Below are 23,512 nucleotides of genomic sequence, written 5' to 3'. Positions count from 1 at the left end.
TCAGATCATTGCATTGTAAAAGCTTTATTGAACTGTTCATTACACAAAAAAAGGTGCTATATAGCACTAAAAGTGGTTCTTGGCTCGTAATCATAGGGGAACCACTTTTGGTGATATGTAGCACCATATCTTTAAAGGTGCTCTACAGTTGGGATGGGATGTAGAACCCATAAGAGGTGCCATATCGCATTTTATTTCTTCAACAAAAATGGTGCTAAACAGCACAAGCAGTGGTTGTTTGGCTTATAAAGAACCTTTAAAGGGGCTTAACAGGTTCTTTGTACTGCAGTGGTGCTATATAGCACCTTAACCACCCCAAAGAACCACTGAAGAACCATACAGGGCCTTAACAGGTTCTGTATATGGTAGCGGTGCTATATAGCACCTCAGTCATCCCAAAGAACCGGTGAAGAACTGCTGAAGAACCACTGAAGCACCAAGATTTGGTGCTATACAGCACTTAAAGTGGTTTCCCTATGATTATGAGCCAAAGAACCACTTTTAGTACCATATAGCACCATTTTTTTGTTAGAGTGTAGAGAAGTTCAGAACAAGTGCTGTTTACCCATGTTGCTCTAAATGAGTGGAATCCATTCATTTACAAGTTCTGAATTCAAGCTGTTATTTCAGTTGATTGTGATCAAGAAAATCAAGACTCAAGTGAAAAACGAATCTATCCAGTAATTGTTTTTTATTTTTTTATATAAATTTCCATTTAAACTGACAAGCCAAAACATTATGACCAGTCACAGATAAAGGGAATATTGTTGATCATCTCTAAACACTGCAACATATTAAGGTCTGGGTAGATTAGATGTTAAGCAAGCAATCAGATCTTATAATTCTCGTAACGTGTTGGATGCAGTAGAAATGGGCATGAAAAAAGACTTTGACAAGGGACAAATTGATATGGCGAGGCGATTGGGTCAGATTATCTCTGAAACGGCAAGGGTTGTAGGTTGCTCCCAGTCAGCAGTGGTGAGCATTTACCAACAGTGGTCCAACTCAAGAATGTACAAACCACAAACCAGTGACAGGGTGTCGGGCGCCCAAGGCTGATTGATGCACGAGGGCAACAAATGCCTGCATAGCTGTTGACCAATCAGAGTGCCTATAATGACCCCTGTCCAGCTTCTAAAGCACCTTTTGGGCAAGAAAGAGTCAGAACTGGAACTTGAAGCAGTGGTTGAAGAAGGTTGCATGGTCCGATGAGTCGGATTTTCTTTTACATCATGTGGACCGCCATGAACATGTTTGCCACCTGGGGAATTGATGGCACCAGGATGCACTGTGGGACAACGACAAGCCAGGGAGTGTGATGCTTTGGGCAAGGTTCTGCTGGGAAACCCTGGCTCAAGACATTCATGTTGAATGATCTGGAACCTACCTAAACATTGTTTCAGACCAGGTACACCCCTTCATGACAATGAAATGTGTTCCCTGGTGGAATGGTTTGAGGAACATGATGAAGAGTTCAAGGTGTTGTTCTCGCCTCCGAATTCCCCAGATCTCAATCCAGTTGAGCATCTGCAAAATATGCTGGACCAACAAGTTCAATCCACAGCGGCTCCAACTCGCAAATTACAGGACTTAGGATCTGCTGCTAATGTCTTGGTGTCAGATATTGTACCACAGGACACCTTCAGGACTCTTGTAGAGTCCATGCCACAGTGAGTCCAAAACAGATCCACCGATATCTAAATATACATTTTATGAAAGTAGGTATTTACACTGATGTCCAAAAGCTTGGACAAATTTATTCAGCAAGGGTGGATTTATTCAAAATTTATGTGACAGATTTCTGTATCAAGATGAATGCAGTTTTGTGCTTTCAATTAATCCAAGAATCTTATACAAATGTATCACGGTTTCCACAATCTTTTTTAAGCAGCACATCATTTCAACATTGATAATAAGAAATGTTTCTTGAGCACCAAATCAGCATAGAATATCATATCACTGAAGACTTCAATAATGATGCTGAAAATGCGGCTTTTCCATCACAGGAATGTGTTACATTTTAAAAAATATTTTAAAAAGAAAAAAGTTATTTTAAATTGTAATAATATTTCACAATATAACTATTTTACTGTATTTTTGATCAATTAAATACAGCCTTGTTGAGCATAAAAGTCCACTTAAAAAAAGTGGACTCTTTCTTCTTCTTCTTTTTTTTTTCTCTCCAGAAGCATTAAGAAACAAGTTTGTTCATCTGTCACATTATCTTGCCTGCTCATTTAACAATAGTGCTTTATAAATACAATATTCCTGCAACCAAACATTGCTTGATTTACAGTTTGGTCAAAGTTTATATCTCATGTAAAGGAGCTGAATTAATCTATTCACAAGTGCTACATATGCCTGATTGATTTTAACAGCTTTCCCCCAAAAATAAAAACAACAACAACAACAAATAAAGATAAATTACTATGCAAATGACAGTCCAGACAGAGAGACCCATGAAGGTACCCTGATTACCCATCTCCAGAACATTACAAATCTACAAAAAAAAATTTGAACAAAATTAAGTATCTTCCATTTAATGAATTCAATTATTCAAAAAAGTGAAGAGAAGAAAAATAACAAAATGTTGAAGAAATTCTCAGCTTAACTGAAAATACTATGTAGAGTAAATCACCCAAATAAATCATATACTGTACAATATTTGTCTTTTGACTTCGGTTTAAAGAGGAAACAAGTAGCTAGCATGTGAAGAACTGCAAATTATACAGCTATGTCGTCCTACTTTATAAATGTTATTACATATTTGGAAAACCAAGGCTTGTTTGGCATTTGCTGGAGGCTATTTACAGTTAGTTCACACTGTATATATTGCTTTGGGACACGTTTTTGACAGACCAATAGATTCTCATGTTTCTCGTGAGAAACATTTAAAGAGACATTTATTAAAGCACAGTGACAGCACTGTTCATATTACAGGGAAGTCACAGATGAACGATTTTATCCAAGCGGGCTGGTTCTTCATTTATCTTACATGTCATGCTGAGCCACAAGACAGTTGTACATTTCTTTGTCCATTTTCAGCCCTCTTCACCCCCATTTTTTTGATTCTTCTTCCTCCTCATCCTGCATTCTACTGGTGCTCCTTTTTGACCCAGGCATTATGGGTTCGTATGACCACAGCTGCCAACTCAAGACAGCCAATGATCATCACAGCTCAGAGCCTGGTGACCACTGATAGGTAAGAACTAAGCTCCACCTTATTTTGTTTTGTTGTTGTTTGTTTGTTTGTTTTTTGCTTTATTTTTTTCATGATTGTCGGCTGCACAGTCAAACGTATCCTCCTAAAGACAGGTTTGGATGGGGTCTGTTCTTGTTCTGGCGCTGGTCGGGATGTTGTGCCAGATGTGCTGTGTTACTCTCCATTGCATAGTTTGTGTGGCCTCCATTCTGAAACTGATTAGAGATGATTTTAGAATGATTACTTGTCTTAAGCCCTATTCAGACAGGATTAGTTTTACAAGGGTAGACAGAGAAATGTAATTTTTATCACAGGATGTCTGTAATATTAATGACCAATTCGCACGGGAAAGGAAATCTCAGTATAACTACCAGAAGTAGGAGGGGTAAATCGATTTACGAAGCGCCGCCACCAGGGTTGCCAGGTTTTCCCAACAAAACCCGTACAAAAACTAGTACAATTCACATTGCAGACTCTAATATTATGTTATGTGGGGTCACTTCAACCCGTGGACATGAAAAACGACCCGCGGCAACGGTGTAAATGTAGCCCTTTGCAACACTGGCCGTCACCTCCTGTTGTCATGTGCGTATTATGTATAACATAAACGGTTAGGCCCAGTCAAATGAATTATTAATTAAAGGTCCGGTGAAGTGTCTTAGAACGTGCAGCATTCTTCAATGTGTTGACGTAATGTCAACTGAAACAGGAAGACAGGGCGATATATCGAGCAGCCCCGCCCCTTTTTTAAATAGCCAATAGCGTTTCGTTTATGTTACAGCTCAGCCAGAGCCGTTAGACTCTGTAAAACCTTTTTCCTTCTAATCTCTAACCATTTATCCTCCTAATGTCCTTTATTTCGCTTTAAAATACAGCATTATGTTCAGAATTTGAATGGGTCCGATACCTTTTGTGTTCTGAGCCGACCACAAAAGGTGAACCAATGGAAAGGTGTCCACAATGGAAAACATATTTACACTGTCTGAATCGTTCCCTATTCTCTATATAGTGTACTAAATGCAATTCACCATGTAGAAACTAGTAAATGTGTGAACAAATGAATGATTTCAGCTGCAGCTTCAGTGTCTGTTGATAGTGTTGGAGGGGGCAGGACTTCAGATTCTAGAGAGCATTTGATTGGACAGAAGATTTGATGAGAAACTGAAGTGTGATGTGATTTCATGAAAAAGTGAGAGACTGTAGGTTTTGAATGCTTAGCTCTCCTAAATGCTAATTTTGTCATTGTTTTGGAACACATCAGCTTATTCATAACCTCAAGGCTAATATATTCATAGTAAAAGCTAAAAAATTTTAAATTTGATTTCAGGGGGACTTATTATAAACTAATTAAATTCTGATTGGATTCTGTTGGTAAAAGGCACTTACCTAAAGCTAAAAGAAGCTTTGTGCCTCTAGCAAGAGCTTTCAGTCTTCTTTTTGATCTAAATGGTCTGCGGAAAATTACTTGAGGTTTGCCATAGACTTGTCCCACCGCCTAGAACACAACTGAATGCTTTTTCAAGCACCTCCATACTTGAAAAAACGTGGAAAACATCTTTAAACAGGGAATGATGAAACATTTATGTACATATTTACAGCTGGTCGATTGCGCGGGATTAGCATTACCTGAGGAAATTTTCCAGACCTTATTACAGAAGATAAAATTTGCCATAATCTTTACTGACATTGTCCATAATAATTACTGAGAAGGCACATTTGGACAGTATTAAAATCACAGAGAAGCTCTGGTAATAATTACTTTACCCCACCTCTTCATGTAAAACGAATCGCATCCAAAGAAGGCTCTATTCAAAAATCCTAAGATCAATCTTTTCCAGTACTGATTTTATAGGCCCACAGCAAAAGAGTTTACAGTTTGAATTGAATGGGCTTCAAACTATAACATACAGTGTGGCCAATGTAGTCTAATTCATGAACAAATGCCTCTTATGTTCTTTTTAGTGAATCAAAAACAGCGTAGTCCAAATAATGAGCAAATGATACTTTATAATGAACCATTCCAAAAGATTTACAGTCAGTCTGATGAATCCACTTACTAAATCTGTCAGATTGGTCACTGAATCATAAGTTATCATTATTTACTGTGATGGAATATTTCACTTATACAGTACAGTGAAATTCAGATATGGTAATGGGCATTTTGTTTCTGATACACGCTGTGAGCGGTAGACCAATCACGACAGACTAGGCTGACTCATCTGACCAATCAGAGCAGAGCAGGCTCTCTGAAAGGAGAGGTTTAGAGAGACCAAATCCTTTATCACTTTCAGACAATGTGAGAAAAGAGGTGATGCTGCAATGCATTAGCAAAAATGAAAGTATATTTGAATCATATAAAGAACCCTTTTTCCATTATAAAAAACCTTTTGCGCTATTGAAAGGATCCATGAATGTAAAAGGGTCCTCATGTAACCATAGATGCCAATTTAGAACCTTTATTGTTAAGAGTGAATGAAGGTAAACCACACATGAACAGTTTGGTTCTTACCTGGCCTATGTAAGCTTGTTGATCCAGGCTTGGTCCAACACCTACTCTTTCATCCTGTCCTGAGTGTTTCCTTCTCTCCATATCACCATCCAGGCCATTGAGCAGCTCCTCGAGGTCCTGAGCAGTGAACTCTCTCAAACCTGTGTCACTTGCAGTGATATAAGGTGAAGAGAGCTGCTGGGAGCAGCTGATGGACACAGTGCTTAGTTGGTTTCTGAAATTGTGCTTCAGATCCAGAGGGGGTGTCTCCAGGTAAAAGCATCCAGGCTGTTGGAGCTCTGGCTGGAAGAGGGGAGGAACCTGCTGCATGTCGCTGGCAAGAACTTCAGTGAGGTTCCCACAAACCTGAGCATTTTTGAGTGTTTTACATACCTGCTGATGGAGAGGTGGAAGGTATGAGCACTGTGATTGTTGGCTTGTCGTCTGAACCTGGTGTTTTTGGATTGTAATCTGTGAAATTTTGCATTGTGTGATTCCTGTCCCTTTGTATGGTTGAGACATTGTGTGTTGCTGTCCTTGAGGACAGTTTTGGAGATCTGCAGTAGCCTGCAGTTCATCGTGAGTCTGTATTCGTGAGGAGTGTTCTGACTTTGGTTGAGTATGTTCAATTGTAAAAGTCATCTGTTGTTCCTGAGGTATAAATGTGAGATGATCACATGAATCCTGTGGGATTAGCACAGGAGCTTGCTGTGGAGGTGTGAAGGTCTGCGTAGGCTTCCTGAGAAGACACTTCTCCTTCACTTTTTCCTGGACATCATCTATACAGTCCGTCTTCGTCCTGAGAGACTGTTGCACATAGGACAAGATGCCGTCTGTGAGGTCTGGCACGTCATTCCCACCATCAAGGTCAATCCCGCGGAACAGTTCGTCTTGTTGTAGGAACTTCAGGTCTTCTGGGCTGATGCCTAAACTCCCCATGAAGTTCAGTATCTCACAGTTATCGTCTCCTCCAGAGCCAACAATTGGTTCTTGTTTGAACTGAGAGCTTTCAGAGAGTGAATAAACACTTCCTTGCCAGTTACTGGAGAAGATCCCACCGAGATCCTCATCCCCTAAGCCCTGTACCGACGCAGAGCGCTCATCCGCAGAACCCAAATATATTGACTCATCCTGCTTCAGCATGGAGCCCAGTAGCGAGTCAGGGTCTACAGTTCCAGTGGTTCTGATGGTATTGGTGTCTGGAGCAGTTGGATCACAAGGTGTTGTGTTACCCAGAGATCTGGGCAGGTTTGTGTCATAGAGAACAGCCTCTCCTGTTGTAAAGCTGAAGGGAAGCATCATAGCACGTTTTTTCAGGTTCTCCTCCCCCTCCTCGTCCCTACATAGGAAGAAATGACTCATTCTCAAGCAAGACTATAGAAACAATATTAAATTCTACTACCAAAAAACAATATTAATACTAGATCTGAATTAAACAGAAGTGCTTGCAACACAGCAAAAGTAAGCACAGGGTTTTTGTTTTGCTGCTTTGCCGGTTATCTACTGTTTCATAATACGGTTTCATAAAAAAAAAAAAAAACATAAGAAAACATATACAGGCTGTACAATATGGAAAAGAGACAACTTCACAAAGACAAATAAAGGCATACGTGATGACTCTCTGAGAGGCAATGATGCAATCTGGTTGCCCATTTTTGTAGACAAGTCTTGCATTTGACTGTATCCAAATCCAGAGGTTCTGTTTAGTCAACAGTCTGAAAACAGTCAACCCACTTTCACCAGTCCTCATCACTGCAGGGGAGAGAAATGATTAATTAATTTAAATAATCAGCATGTTTCTACCATTAATAATAAAAAGTAAATGCTTATGATAGCAGTCCTCTTTTAAAAGATTCATTTCAGACCTATGTATATGGTATATGTAGATTTGTCATTGGTTCATGCGGTTCAAGCAAACACATTTGAGCTTCCGTTTGCCAGCATTTGATGTGCTCTATGTTTGTGCGTTTGTCAATGCTTATAAGCAAATAAAAGCCTAAATTAAATCTGTTCATCATATAAAGTGATCACATCTCTTCAGAAGTCTTGGATTAAACTGCTCGATTCATATGGTTGACTTTTGACTTTTTAAGTGTGAAAATTTTGGTTGCGTGGGATAAAAATGATGTGAGAATATTAAAAATATCTTAATTTGTGTTTTAAATATGAATGGAAGTCTTATGGGTTTGGAATAATTGATTTTAAATGATTTTTTCATTTTCATTTTTAGGTGAACTATCACTATTGGAGCAACACAATTATTTTCACAACAGTTAGATCTCTACCCTCTGACACTTCAATGTTGAAACCCAGCAGCAGGAGCGAGTGAGGTTAGTGTGTTTTTTGTGATAAAAGGGAGACTTACTCCGCATGTGGTTCTCAGCGCAGTACAGCATGTCAGCTGCATGGATGAACTGATAGCCTGAACCGCGGTAACACAGTTCTGCCTCTGTGTAGCCGAGAACAATCTTCCCTCTGTGGAGGAGCAAAAGAACACATGGCTTTGAAGAGCAGAGAGGAATACTGCACCAAATTAAGAGCCCATTTTTGTTTACAAAAAAGTTTTTTTTTAAGTGGTACAGTAAATCATTTTTAACAAATCCAAAAGAGATAAAGTTGACCCTACAAGTCAACTGAAACAAACTAAAATGAACAGAGAACAAATCCATAAGCTTTTTCACACATGTTAGGAGCTTATATGTCTTACTTTGTGTCACATGCGGTGGGAGTGAAATCCAGCTTATGCTTGGTTTTAAACATGAAGCTCTTGGTGCGGATTTCCAGTATGGAAGGTGGCTGCAGAGGGCTGACCAGGGCAAACAGGGCCAGCTGAGGAGGGATGGGTTTCCCATCTGCTCTCCTCTCATTCTGCCCATACAGGAACTTCAAACGCCCCTGAAAGTTCATGGCCTATAAAAGTACAAGCCATCTATTTAACACATTTGACCATATGTAGATACATTCCACAGCCTCAGCTAATTTTCCCGAACCTCTCTTTGACATCAGTATGGAGAAATGATGCAATTTTTTTTTTTTATGAATTGCCATTTGAGCTACAAGAAAATCCAATAATTTTACATTCAAAAGCTAATTATACAACATGATTGATTAAAGTGCTAATCTTTCAAGGTGCAATGTGTAAAATTAAGAAATGCAGAAATGCAATATGATATAACTATGTTTTCAGTGGTGTATAAAGAACTTACATAATGAACCGTTATGTTTTTACTACCTTAGAATGAGCCATTTATATCTCATACATCGCAGGTTCCCTACATGTTAAGTCGTATTTTGCACCAGCATGTTTCTACAGTAGCCGTAAATGGACAAATTACTTTACAGAGCGTGTTTCATCACTATGTTGTTCTTCTTCTAAATCGTTCGTGTTTTTAGAGACAGCTTGCATAGGCACTAAGTTGAATACGCACGAAGAAGAAGTAGCAGAAGTAGTCGTCTGGTTTATTAGAAGAAGAAACCTCATTGCTTGACTGGCTAGCGTAGTCTCTACTGTCTCAGACAACAACATCTTTGTCTTGTGTCGGCCAGACGGCCACCGTAGCTTCGCTACGTGCTTCGAAAGGGAGGGGTGAGTGCCGTTGGTTGCAGATCGCAACCTCACAGCTAGATGCCACTAAAGATTGCACTCTGCACCTTTAAAGCGCTAACTGGTGCTTAATGTTGTGACTGAATGGAAGTAGTGACATCTTTTCTTCCGTATTGTGACGTACATCTGATGTACTCTAAATCAAGAAGATCACAAAAGGAAAATATGAACTTGAGTTTGAAGGGACAGGGGTTTAATCAGTCTAAATGATTCGAGAAGCCCTGCATGTCACTGAAAGGTGAAAATAAAAAATGTATAAACAAGTGCACAGATTAATTTTTCACAATAAGACCTATAACATGCATTTAGAAAATTGGTATTATGAATTTTCATTTCATGCTGACTTTAATGCTACTTGAAAAGTCTGATAACAGTTGCTTTCAGTTAATAAGCTTACAAATGATCCAGAAGAGACAGTCTGAGAATCTTCTCAAGATGCTGAGTCATAACTCCAAGCTGTGTGAAAGTCATGGACCAAAAATGAACTCAGCTGACCCAAATATGATCTTAACATTATAACAGATGCATCAGTATAGTCTTACCACCATAGAGCATCTTAATATTAGTTCAAACAATGCTAACAAAGCACCTTTTGTTACGTTTGGAACACTCTGTAAGTAGAGGCACAAGATGTCACCCCTCGGTCTGGATTTTTACATTGTCATTGGCACTGCTCAAAACAGCAACATACAATAGGGTTATTAACAACAAAAAAACTTTAATTACAGGGTTTTCTAGGTGAGCACTGTTTTGAAATTCCTCACACTTCATTTTATTCTTATTTCTCTTTAACACAATTTTCTGCTCAGTGAATGAACTCCATTTAAACTTTGTTTGTAGACTGTTTTTAGCCTTCAGCCAGAAGAGCTCTGACTCTCTCTAGACTCCCAATGACACACTTTTTTCGATTTTAAAATCTACTTATACTAAACCTGTCCTTAGCCTTACCCATATCCCACCTCAATTGCAGCAAAAGTGTTTTGCAATACAACATGAACACACAATAAGTACATTGTACCTAACATTTTTTTTTATGTAAATGCATAGTTGTTAAAGACACCTAATATAAAGTGTGAATAAAAAAGCTTATTTGATTTTTTATTTATGATAATTTTTCTTGACAACTTACAAGAAAGCCAGATGAGTTGTCCATGAGACATCTTAACCGGCAAACAAAATTTCTCTCCAGAAAGGCGGAGTTCTCTGGTGGCAACTGCTCTGGATTGTAGTACGTCTGAGGCAGTGGTGAATGGTGGGAAACTTGACAAACACAAAACAAGTGCATTTAAACTTGTATTTAGAGAAAAGCATAATTAAATACCAAACTCTCTAAGATTATATAACATAAAACAGGATAATAATGCACTGGTGGCAAAATGTTGGCCTCTGCACTGTAAGTGTTTATATAACTCATTGTACTGTAGGTAGTGTCCTTGCTGACAGCTGGATGTGCTGTGTGTGTGCGTGTGTGTGTGGGGCACAGGTGTCATGTGTATATAGCTCAAACAATGACAGGCCTTCCAAATTGCCAAACATTAGATCTAATGAAAACTGATTCCAATCTGAGCCTAATCTGAAACCAGAGCAAACTGGCATAGCCTTTGAACACCAGCTATTAGAGGTAGTTACACAATGAACCTGAATCCTTAGAGCATTTATAAAGGAAAAGCATCTTGGGAAATATTCAGATTGTCTGAGATCAAGTGAGCTGTTGGTTAAAAACATGGTCCATTACAAACAAAAAACCATTTGGATACCTTAACAAATCATTAGCCATCTGAACAATGATAATGTTTAAGAAGTGAAGAAGTTAATAGAAATGTTTTAAAATCATGTTCTTCGTAGATTTATTTCTTGAAGATTGTAAACTAAGATGTTTTGTCTCTCATAACAGAACTTTGTCAAACTTTGTTTGCAGACAAATGCAATCCATCTTATTTGACTCTTTGTGTTGATGGAATGGGGACAGAATGTTTCAGTTGTCCAGGCACAATGCCTAGGTCTGCTCATGGTCTGTCTGGAGAGATGTTTAGTTATTTTCTACCTTGCACTAGCTGTCCGGCGTCCAGAGTGCAGCTGGGGTTGAGTGCCCAGTGGAGCTGCTTCTGAAACTCAGCCCGGTCTTCAGTGTGAATGAGATCGTAAACACTCTGATGGATGAGATCCGACTGTAAACAAAACACATTGCTTTTACTGCAAGTAGTTTCACAGCTGCTCATCACAGCTGGTATCAAATTTAATGAAGAAATCTGAATCTAAATGCTGAAAAAAACATGTAAATGTCTTAGCAATTAACGTGTTTTTATCTAAATTTGTTCACAGCCTGCTTTGTCTGGCAAAACAATCCCATTAAAGTTGGCATTTGTTCACAGCTTGATTTCCGATTTGTAGGAAGAAGCTGGAATTTCATACACAATAAATTAAAAAACTGCTATGAAGCATTTTAAAAGACATAAATTAAGATTTCTTTCCAGTAGTATTTCATAACAACAATAGCTAGGTTAAATTTGGATAAAATCACGTCCATAATGCTTAATGTAATGAACCTTAAAAAGGTTTCTGAGTGAGTAGATTCATTAAACGGAGAAGTACATGTCAATTCATCTCAAGGAAAAAAATACACTTGTTAAAATTAATTGATTTGTATACAAACATTTAAATTGCACATAAGGCAGTTTTTATAGTAACATTTTAATATCTATTCAATTACATAATTATGTTTCTACTCCAAATTTTTTTTTGTATTTTGTTTCAATATAAACATTTAAACGGTGGCTGTTTTATTCAGATTTATTTAAACATATATTAAATATTGAAGAACAGGTTAAGTAAAAATATAACAAATATGTAATATAGTGCATATATTTAACAAAATGCTCCTGTATAGTGTTTATTTTTCTACCTACCTATCAAGCAATGGTTATTGAATTTAGGTGAGGCATTTTCTGAGGTAAATTGTTACATGACATTGTTTACAAGCTTTTATTTTTATTTTTTTCTGCACTTGACATGAGACATGATGCATTTCAGTAGTTGTACCGTTTCTTTGAACACCTGATGTTATTTTTTTGTTTATTTCATGTTTATGCTATAACTAGTAGTAAAGAGGAAGAGAAGATTGGTTTATGTGCTGCTTGAACTACAGCGATCTGTCATGTTTCATTAAAAAGCAAAAGTCAAAAGTAAAGCACAAAGCTTGTTGTGATTTATTGGATGGGAGGCATGCTACAAATAATGTTTGGAGAAGTTTTTTTCAGGCATAAACTAAAAGATTGATTTCTGGGATATAAGGATCAATTTTGGTTGATCAGAATCGAACAACTGATATTTTTAACACAGCCCTATTCTTTTTTTGAACAGAAGGTGCTAGAATACCAATCGGTCCAATTTAGCCTCTACAAATAAACCCTGACATTTTTTCCATCCCCACAGTACATATGCAAACCAGTACAAACCTGATGGAACCCCAAGTAGTTCTCAATGGTGGAGGAAGCATAGAAGATTGTGCCACTGGAGGTGACCACCAACACAAAGCCATTTATAACCTATAAAAAAAAATAATAAAACGTAGGTATATTAAGTTATTCTGCTAATAAATAGCATTCTAAATCAATTTGATTTTGTTTTTGTCTAGATCTATGTGGTTAAATTCAAATATTTATGTTTCACAGCACACATTTGAGCTCACCTGTAGCAAAAAGTCTCCCTCTGGAAGTTCCTGAATGTGTGGTTTAGTGTTATTTGCTAGTTGTCTGGAGTTGTTTGAGTTCAGGGACACTGCAACAGCAAACAAGCATTTAAAAACGAAGCTCTGCACAATAGATAAAACAGATAATACTAATTCTTCAACAACGACATGATGAGAAAATTATGAACTTTACTTGAACTTCCTGCATTAATAATAATAGTGAGAGAGAAACATGAAATATTGTATAACAATGGCAACTTAAAGGAAGAGTTCACCCAAAAATGAAAATTATCCCATGATTTATTCACCCTCAAGCCATCCTTGTGTATGGTGTATAAAGGTAGTGAATGTTGCTCACAATTTTGAAGCCCAAAAAAGTGCATCCATCCATCTTAAAAGTAATCCACACAGCTCCGGGGGTTAATAAAGGCTTTCTGATGCAAAGCAATGGGTTTTTGTAAGCAAAATTTTTATTTTTGAAACTTTATAAACTATAATATCTAGCTTCTGGCAAACGGCCGTACACTTCGAGTTATGGTGAAAGAGTGACCTCTGATGAGAGGTATTACTTAGGATGTAGGAGTAGGTGAGAGTACATACCTCTCGCGGTTCAAACAAATAGGGCTGGGCAACAAACTCAAAGCTCCAACATTTCTATTTAAAAATTCTCGTTTTAGACTTCTAATTCGTGACCGGTGTTTTGTTTTGCTCTCTCCTCTGCGCTTCTGCGTTCGTCAATACATCATGCGTTGCGTCAGAAGTTACGTTTCCACCGTAAGTCGACTTGCGTACAGATGTTTGCCAGAAGCTGATTATTATAGTTTATAAAGTTGTAAATATGGGATCATTTTCATTTTTGGGTGAACTATCCCTTTAAATCATGGAGCTGTTGGCATCTGAACAACCAAAAAGTGAAAGCAAATTATAATGCCCAGAGGTTTAACAATACACAGTCATGGTTGGAAAAATACTTGTGCTCAAGTTGGCAGACATCACATGAAATGTTTGCTCACTGAGTGGTTTATGACATGCAAGGGAAATGAGAGGTAACATTATAAACAGACACTGGATCAATAACAAATAAGAGTGCCCATGTTAAAGCAAAGAAAAAAATCTTTTAAAATCTAGTTTAAAAAGCATGTGCCAAGTTCTTAAAATGATCTCTTTGTATTCATATTGGTTTCATATGATTTATATATGTGTGTGTGTGTGTGTGTGTGTGTGTGTGTGTGTGTGTGTGTGTTGAAAACATGCTCATCATAGAAGAGCTGTATTGAAGCCACTGTATGAATAAATTGCATTTTATAATAATTTCTAATAAATTAAAAAATACATGAAAAAAATGTTTTGTGTCACTGACCCAACTATGTAATTAACTAATTCATTGTTTTAAAATGTATCAGTTGGGAACATCAATTCTTCAAGCTTATATACTCTACATAACTTCACAATAAAACACTGGCAAGAAGACACAAAAATGTACTCTTGACTCTGCCAGGCAAACTCATTTCTATTGAGAACAATGATCTTTCCACAGTCTTCACTTACTATGCCATAACTGGATAAAGGTGACTATTAGTCACTGTATCAACAAACCCCTGGATTTGGAAGAGTGTGCCAGCAAAACTGAGATCACATCTCAACTGGTGTTCCTGCTCTCTTCTCATGCAATGTCTGTCAACGTCTGGCCCTAAAGATCCCCAAACACTGGTTCACATCAAACCTTGGCAGGATCTTTGATGCTACACAGCAACTCGGGTCAAAGTTTGCTGCTGTCGCCAATGACTATCAAATATTTCGTAACTCTTTTCACTAAAGTCAAAAGGTCAACAAGTCTGTTTCAATTACTCACGCAAACCCAGACCCTCCCCTGCATAGCCTCCAGACAGTTGGAGAAATTACACACAAAAACACGCACAACAATCAGTACTCCTGTTTAGCCTGTTTCTCATGGAATCCCTTCAATGCTGACCACACCTCTGAACTGGCCAGGATAATTGGATGAGCATAAGCTAGGGGAAATCTGGTGTGAATGTCGATTCATTCAGGCACTTTTTTCATGCTGGCCAATTCCCTAAATAATGATTGAGTAACTTCCCTGGAAAATGGCTCTAGGTATTTGTTTCATGACAGTTTCTTGCTTAACAAAACTTGGACCGTTGCCTTTATAAATCTCAAAAAGAGATGTACAAATGCACTCATGAGAGCATAATTGTGTAAGGCTCATTTGAAACACATGCATACAATACATAAACTGTGATATTAAACTCAATAAAAGTCTATTCTCGGACTGTCGTTAAACGAGCTAATTATTACATTTGAAATATATTTTTATGATCAGGGCAGTAGTTCAGATTTGTACTTTTCGCAATTTTACATTTTTTTACATTTTACAATATAAAACATTTAGTTAAATGTATTAGTCAAATAATACACACACACACACACACACACACACACATAAATGCATACATAGTTTATATATACAGTTATTAGACTCGACAGTCTTAAAAATAATTTATTTTTGTTATGTTTGAATAAAGACTATTTAGTTGTTTCTGTTTGTTATTTTTCAGTTATTGTTATTCTATTTATATATCTATCTATCTACACACACACACACAAACACACACACACACACTGTACCGTTTAATGTTTGGGGTCAGTAAATAAGCTTTTTTTTTATGAAATTAACACTTTTATTCAGCAAGAGTGCTTTAAATTGATCAAAGTGACAATATATGATATGATACTATACATAATGTTATAATATTATTATAATATATTACAAAAGATTTCTATTTTAAATAAAAATAAGTTTTTGAAATTGTCATTCATCAAAGTATGCTGAAAAAATGCATCATGGTTTTCAGAAAAAAATAAAAAATAAACATTTCCTTTTACATTTAAATGTTAAAATGTAATGTACATTTTAACATTTAAATGTAAAAGGAAATGTTTATTTTAAATTAGAACAATATTTTACAAGATTACTGTTTATACTGTGTTTATCAAATAAATGCAGGGAGCAAAAGAGACTTCTTTCAAAAACATTAAAACTTTATCTTAGCGACCCCAAACTTTTGAAATTAATCTATATTAATTTAACATTTACTTCATAAAAACAAACTTTTATTAATAAATTCTATATTAAGATTTTAATTTACAATAATAGCTGGAAATTGTATACATATAATGTAACAAAAATCTATGAATTCACATATGCACTTCATTCACACAGTGACATATGGTGCAAAACATTACTGATCTGTTTGAAGCTTTTCAAAACCAAACAGATTAAATAATCAGAATTCAACAACAATGTTCAGGGCTGTTCCCGCCCGGGCCATTCTTACAGTTGAGCCCTGCAGGCATTATATACTGTAACTCTATGTCGCTATATAACCTATTTTCAAGTACAAACATTGTACAATCTGTGCTTTGTCTGTTGTGATTCATACACACATTAAAATTTGTGGACAACTGCAAGAAAAATGTACAAACCCGATTCCAAAGAAGTAGGGACACTGTACAAATTGTGAATAAAAAAAGGAATGCAATCATTTACAAATCTCATAAACTTATATTTTATTCACAATAGAATATAGATAACATATCAAATGTTGAAAGTGAGACATTTTGAAATGTCACGCCAAATATTGGCTCATTTTGGATTTCATGAGAGCTACACATTCCAAAAAAGTTGGGACAGGTAGCAATAAGATGCCGGAAAATTTAAATGTACATATAAGGAACAGCTTGAAGAACCAATTTGCACCAATTATTAGGTCAATTGGCAACATTATTGGGTATAAAAAGAGCCTCTCAGAGTGGCAGTGTCTCTCAGAAGTCAAGATGGGCAGAGGATCACCAATTCCCCCAATGCTGCGGCGAAAAATAGTGGAGCAATATCAGAAAGGAGTTTCTCAGAGAAAAATTGCAAAGAGTTTGAAGTTATCATCATCTACAGTGCATAATATCATCCAAAGAATCTGGAACAATCTCTGTGCATAAGGGTCAAGGCCGGAAAACCATACTGGATGCCCATGATCTTCGGGCCCTTAGACGGCACTGCATCACATACAGGAATGCTACTGTAATGGAAATCACAACATGGGCTCAGGAATACTTCCAGAAAACATCGTCGGTGAACACAATCCACCGTGCCATTCGCCGTTGCCGGCTAAAACTCTATAGGTCAAAAAAGAAGCCATATCTAAACATGCTCCCATCCAGACGTCGTCTCTTTCAGGGAAGACCTTGCATTTTCCAACATGACAATGCCAGTCCACATACTGCATCAATTACAACATCATGGCTGTGTAGAAGAAGGATCTGGATACTGAAATGGCCAGTCTGCAGTCCAGATCTTTCACCCATAGAAAACATTTGGCGCATTGTAAAGAGGAAGATGCGACAAAGAAGATCTAAGACAGTTGAGCAACTAGAAGCCTGTATTAGACAAGAATGGGACAACATTCCTATTCCTAAACTTGAGCAACTTGTCTCCTCAGTCCCCAGATGTTTGCAGACTGTTATAAAAAGAAGAGGGGATGCCACACAGTGGTAAACATGGCCTTGTCCCAACTTTTTTGAGATGTGTTGATGCCATGAAATTTAAAATCAACTTATTTTCCCCTTAAAATTATACATTTTCTCACTTGATATGTCATCTTTGTTGTATTCTGAATAAAATATTGAAATTTGAAACTTCCACATCATTGCATTCTGTTTTTATTCACAATTTGTACAGTGTCCCAACTTTTTTGGAATCGGGTTTGCATCTGTCCCAACAGAAGAAATAACTTCCAGACCATTATTATAACATTAAAAAGCATATTTTGCATATTCCTTGTGTTATCCAAATATGGGTCATCCTGAGATAAAACTGCTGAGAGACCGGGATGTCCTGTGATACACAATCTATCACAAAGAAACGGAGGAACACCATGCGCTGCTCTGTCCAACTTCCATATCTTAATGCCGAGGGCAAAATCCTCCTGCCTAATGCCAGGTAAACTTCTTGGGTTAATGTTTTCAGAAACATATTCTGGTATTACAGAAACAACCAGCTTTGGGTGATCATTAAGAGAATTTACTTGTCAAAACAACTGCATTTTCTGCTCTTGAAAGAAAATGCTATTGTTGTAGTTCTCATCAGACTTCCGCTGCAAGAGTATGCATATGATTACAAATTTATATTTTATTTTCTGCAGGATCTCACACACCCCAGGTGGCATCCTGTTATTTGAAAGAGCTCCCCCTACTTTCTCTCTGAGGGGGTTAGACTGCAATTAGCCTAGAGATGTGGCAGACCCTCATAGGAGGAAACAAGCATGTAAGTATAGAGGTACATTAGACTTTGGGGCTGGTTTCCTAACTACTTAAAATGATCTTTCACACTGGGCAATGTTTGCTGCAATCCTATTCCAGTGCCCCCGGCTAGTGTTGGGGAAAGTTACTTTTAAAAGTACTGCATTACAACAATGCGTTACTCCCTAAAAAGGTAACTAATTGCATTACTTAGTTACTTTTTATGAAAAGGAATCATATCATACACCCGGCGCAATGTGGCACTAGGCACAACGCAAGTGTTCTTTGCTAGTTTCAGCCCGACACAGTTATCATTTTCATGTCCTTCGCCACATTGTTTAAATAGAAAATGCATTTGTACTCATTTGTGCGCCCATGGGTGTGCTGGTCTGAAAACGATGTGTGTTCAGGTGCATTGTTGGCGCATTGTGTTACATGTGCATGTGTGTGCATTTATTTATTTAATTATTTGTCTGTACTCTAGGGGCAGGAAAAGCAATTACCTGTGGTTTGTGTGTAATTGAGCAGATTCCTCACAGTTGTGAACCACTGGCGTGTGTTTAAAAGAAGCCAAGTTGCCACATTTTAGCGACGGGACTTGAGCAGCTGTCCAAACACGGAGTTGCGCTTTTTTGTTATTTAAAAAGCTTGTTAGTAATATGCGCCTATGCGCAGCAGCACACAAACATGCCAAATATTAAAAATAAAAGGATTACAATGTAAAAGATTATTATTGTGTGCATAAAGATAAACATGCTTCGGTGGAATCTAGCTTGTCCTGTCGATGGTCGCACACTTTATCCTCGCGCACGAGCGGATCCGTTTCCTCGCAAGAGAAGCGTTCAGTTTTTCCGCTTGCAAATTCCGCCATGTAAATAGCGAATCCTTCATGGCGCGAGCATAACTGGCTTTAATGGGAATGAGAGATGAGACTCTGGTTGGTTTATTTCACACTACGGCCAAAACAGACCCATTACCCATTAAGATAATAGGGATAACCCTTTTAGACCATGTGCCGGGCACACCGACCATTTTTTTCCATAATAGTAATATGGCTGAATTGGATCATTGAAGTTCAGAAACAAAGACATTGGTTAATAAGATGAGATTAAATACATAAAGTATATTTGTGTAATTTAATATAGTTAATTATTACAGGTTTGCATAAAATTCTGAGATTTCATTTCACTGAAAAATGTATTCATTTTGAGGAATACTGAATGTTTTCATGTAGGGCTGCAACGATTAATCGCGATTAATCGTTTGCAAAATAAAAGTTTGTGTTTACATAATATATATGTGTGTGTTCTTTGTATAATAATTATGTATATATAAATACACACACATTCATGTATATATTTAAGAAAAATGTAATATTTATATATAAAATATATGTAATATAAAATATATATATATATATTTATAATACATGCATATATTACTAAACTTTATACCTGTATTTGTGTGTATTTATATATACATAATTATTATACACAGAACACACACATATATATTACGTAAACACAAACTTTTATTTTGCAAACGATTAATCGCGATTAATCGTTGCAGCCCTATTTTCATGCAAGTGAGATGAGTAAATGTCTGTCGTTTAATAAACCTGAAAAAGTAACTTATGTTACTTATTTGAAAAAGTAACTTAGATATTTTATTGTAAATTGAAAACTAGTTACTCTAGTTATTTGAATGTAATCTGATTACATAACTCAAGTTACTTGTAATGCACTGGTTTCACTCTCACTTGATTCCATCGAACCCTGCTGCGTTTTTGTTCATCGCAAAGGTGAACAGCGCATGACAGAAAACAGAACGCGGGTGAATATATTGTGGTTTATGGTTTTTAATTAATTTGGTACTATTATGCGCAGCGAAGTGAATGACACTTGCATTTACTGTGTGTGCTTCGCATGAAGGCTTGCAAACAGACTCTTTTGAGCAGAAAGCTGATTGCGAGTCATTAATTCGCCGATCTGATTGCACTCACTCTTGCTCGTGTCCAGAATAAATCATCAAACTGTCATACCCTGAATGTGTTTTGTTAATGACGTTGTCATTGGATAAAATGCATATGCAGGTTACTATACTTCCTGAAACAAGGAGTATGCTCCCAAGTCCAAATTGCTTTCACATTCACATAAATTGAGCCATAGTTCCAGTGCAACCAAACTCAGATCACCTCCTACAGGTAGCCTCGGGTTCTGTACCCTGGGTTGGCATGACAGCTTTCACATTACCAGTTTTTTATGCGAACTGCACCCTGTTTCAAACTAAACTGCCATTGTGAAAGCACCCTTATTCATTTTAATCATTCACAATGGAGAAAAAGTGTTGCCTTTGGATGTAGTCCACAAGATACTAAACTATGGCAGAATTTTATACATCAAAATACATCAAAATAATAAACAATTATCTTTCAAATTTGCATAAAGTGGATGGGACTATTATAGGGGTGTCCAGTCCTACTCCAGGAGGGCCACTGTCCTGCAGAATTTGGCTCAAACTCCAATTAAACACACCTGAACTGAGGTAATCAAGCTCTTCAAGATTACTAGAATCTTCCAGCCAGGTATTTTGGGAGAAGTTGGAGCTAAACTCTGCAGGACATTGGTCCTCTAGGACCAGGATTGGACCCCCCAGGACTATTGCATCCATAAATTTAAATACTGTCAGAAATTGTACAACAATTTACACGATACATGATACAAGCTTCCGTTCGTCATGTATTACCATTGAAGTGACTTTTGGCCCGCAGGTAGCTCACACTTAGCCTCAGTATGGTGAGTTTGTCCAGCTTGGATATGACCTCCTGTGGGAAGGGGAGCTGGCTGGCCAACCTGTCTAACTCTCCATTCAGCCGGTCCCGATGTCGTTTAGATGGGTTCGATGTGACGCATTCAGCAGACTGCTTCTCACTAAAAAAGAAAAACATTTGGCTTTACTCTAACTTTCAGATTAGTATATGGCAGGATAGCCAATCACAAAATCAAGAGTTTAGACTCTATTTAGGCCCAAATTTTGTTAAGGGAAATGCAAATATGAACAGAAAATAAAGTTAAACACCTATATTCAATGACCATTTGCTGAAAAGAATATTTGTTGTTAATGCTTAATTTCAGCAACCTGGAATAGGTTGTTTATTAGATATAATTAATCACAAAATCAGGGTTTTATTCCATATTTAAACATTTCCCACAATTTGGTAGCAAGACCAAAAAAAAAAATCTTGTAAAATATAAATATAAAAGGCAAGCATACATCTACACCTATATTCAATGGCCATTTGTTGAAAAAAAAAAATGATAGGCTATATAATGCATCATTCCTAAGGTCTCTTTTGAATGGTATTTGTACCATGGGTGGTACAGTGAAACACTAACAGGATATTAAACAAATGGCATTTATACTGAACTTGAAGTTTTTGTTCAATGAACAAATCTTTTTTTGGAATCATTCATTTGAGTGGAGATAAAATGTTATATTTTCAATAGTCAAAATCACCGAACATGTTCACATACTCAATTTTTTTGATCATTTCTAATATTCCGAATTAAGAAAATCATTATAATGTAGCGAAATATAAATTATGGAAAGCAAAAATTATTAGTTCACCTCCTGATCCTTGATTGTTTATTTGTCACATGACAGACGCAATGAATAAATTGTTCATGAATGACCACTGGCTGCATCCAAAATCACATACTCTTGAGTAGATACTTATTTTGAATAAGTAATTACTTCACAACCGCTAAAAAAGTACGTTCTGCATAGTATGTGTAGTATGAATGTAATTCGGACACTCATCTGCCATGCTGTCATTATCATGTGACCAACCAGCATCAGTTACATCACTTCACTGACATTCACAAATCCTCTCCCGTGGCCTCATGGAATAGTAAAGTGTCCATCATATGCATACTTCTGCATCTGAAAACTTAGGTGACTTGTTGCCTTGCTAGGCAATGGCTCTGCAGGCAGCGTTTGTGCACGAAGGTACCTCACAAAACTGATTTCGAAGAGACTTCTGAGGCAGGGTAAACCGAGCTTTGATGAGAACTAAACAAATATTTAATTAGTAATTTCTCCGCAACTTTCAGACGCCATCTTTCTTTTCCTAGCGCAACTGTCACCGAATGGAACACATAGGATTGTGGGATTATGGGATATCAAAGGCAGTGAAGGATATATCTATTCTTCCTTCAAAAAACAATCAGATGAAGGTATCTCAGACAGGAAGTGAAGCTAACATTTGATTAGTGCCTTCTTGATGCCTTCCTACCTTGGAATGAGTGCTCCGAAGGCAAAAAATTCAAGTTTTCGAATGCAGCCAGAATCTCGCCGAAAGTAGTAGGTCATCCGGGTACTTTTTGCCTACTCTTTTATGTGTACTGTGCATTTTTGTCACATACTGTTTTTCGCCTACTACTACATAGTAGGAAAGTATGCGATTTAGGATGCAGCCACAGTATGAAAATGTCCACGCACAAAAAAACACGAAATGACGTCCAAAGTTTGGCAAACATGCCATAACATAATTCCACTAACAAATATGAGTCAAATTGAATAAATATTCAGATAACTATATAAAGAGACACTACAAAAAACTATATAGAAGTATTAGCTATGCAATGATAGTCAGTTGTCTGCTTTATATTGACTGACAGTATAAGCTGAGTAACATTATATAGGTTTAATTAAGCAGCCTTATTAAGAAAAAAATGATTTATTACCTTTTCTGGACAGGTTTCTTCCGTTTGCGACTTGCGTAACGATTACTGGTGCTCATAATTCCCACAGAAAGATTCGTGGTTAGGGTGCTAGCAGGCTAACCTTAATCTGCCTTGGGTTAGAGGTTAGCGTTCTGCTCAAATAAACAAACCTTAGAAACTAATAATTTCCCGGCAGTGCTCTTTAAAACTGAAGCATTCACCTGTTTTAGTCCACAGTTAAAGCCCAGTGGTTGACAGAGCGGAATAAACACATCCATGTCATGGCTAAGCTAAAATGACAAGCTTTCAATCTAACATTAGCTAAGTTTTGTCTAACTTTCTAAAGCTCTGCTACCACTCAACCAAACGTACATTTTGCTCTCCAGAAATGTTTGTATTCAGCTATCATATACTAATAGTCCTGGGCTTGCTAACTTATAGTTAGTTTGACAGCGCTGCTGTAACTCAGTCTCCGTGCAGTGACAGACCAATG

The 23,512-nt window shown here is 37.1% G+C and overlaps 1 protein-coding gene across 1 annotated transcript; it reads right to left on the bottom strand.

Annotated features, from left to right (window-relative positions):
- Nucleotides 1-651: 651 nt before the first annotated feature.
- ahr1a (aryl hydrocarbon receptor 1a) lies at nucleotides 652-23,512 on the bottom strand. The gene is made up of 11 exons (XM_067402329.1): nucleotides 23,041-23,512; nucleotides 21,041-21,225; nucleotides 12,983-13,071; nucleotides 12,750-12,839; nucleotides 11,339-11,462; nucleotides 10,424-10,554; nucleotides 8,398-8,600; nucleotides 8,056-8,165; nucleotides 7,301-7,442; nucleotides 5,712-7,029; nucleotides 652-3,417 (listed from the first exon to the last, which is right to left on the bottom strand). Exons 1-11 carry the CDS (start codon nucleotides 23,094-23,096, stop codon nucleotides 3,292-3,294), a joined length of 2,574 nt encoding a protein of 857 aa, XP_067258430.1. The 5' UTR covers nucleotides 23,097-23,512; the 3' UTR covers nucleotides 652-3,291.

Source organism: Chanodichthys erythropterus, chromosome 2 (genome assembly GCF_024489055.1).
Source record: "Chanodichthys erythropterus isolate Z2021 chromosome 2, ASM2448905v1, whole genome shotgun sequence".
Lineage (NCBI taxonomy): Eukaryota > Metazoa > Chordata > Actinopteri > Cypriniformes > Xenocyprididae > Chanodichthys > Chanodichthys erythropterus.
Note: the sequence above shows the minus strand (reverse complement) of the source record. Positions and strands in the feature narration are given on the sequence as shown.

Bases quoted from the DNA above. Each gene is read 5' to 3' on its own strand.
- ahr1a (XM_067402329.1), bottom strand. From the start codon at position 23,096: ATGAGCACCAGTAATCGTTACGCAAGTCGCAAACGGAAGAAACCTGTC. The intron at 7,443-8,055 runs GTAAGTCTCCCT...TCTCCCCTGCAG, and splicing joins CGCTGAGAACCACATGCGGA to TGATGAGGACTGGTGAAAGT. The intron at 3,418-5,711 runs GTAAGAACCAAA...ATCTCTAATCAG, and splicing joins AACAAGCTTACATAGGCCAG to TTTCAGAATGGAGGCCACAC.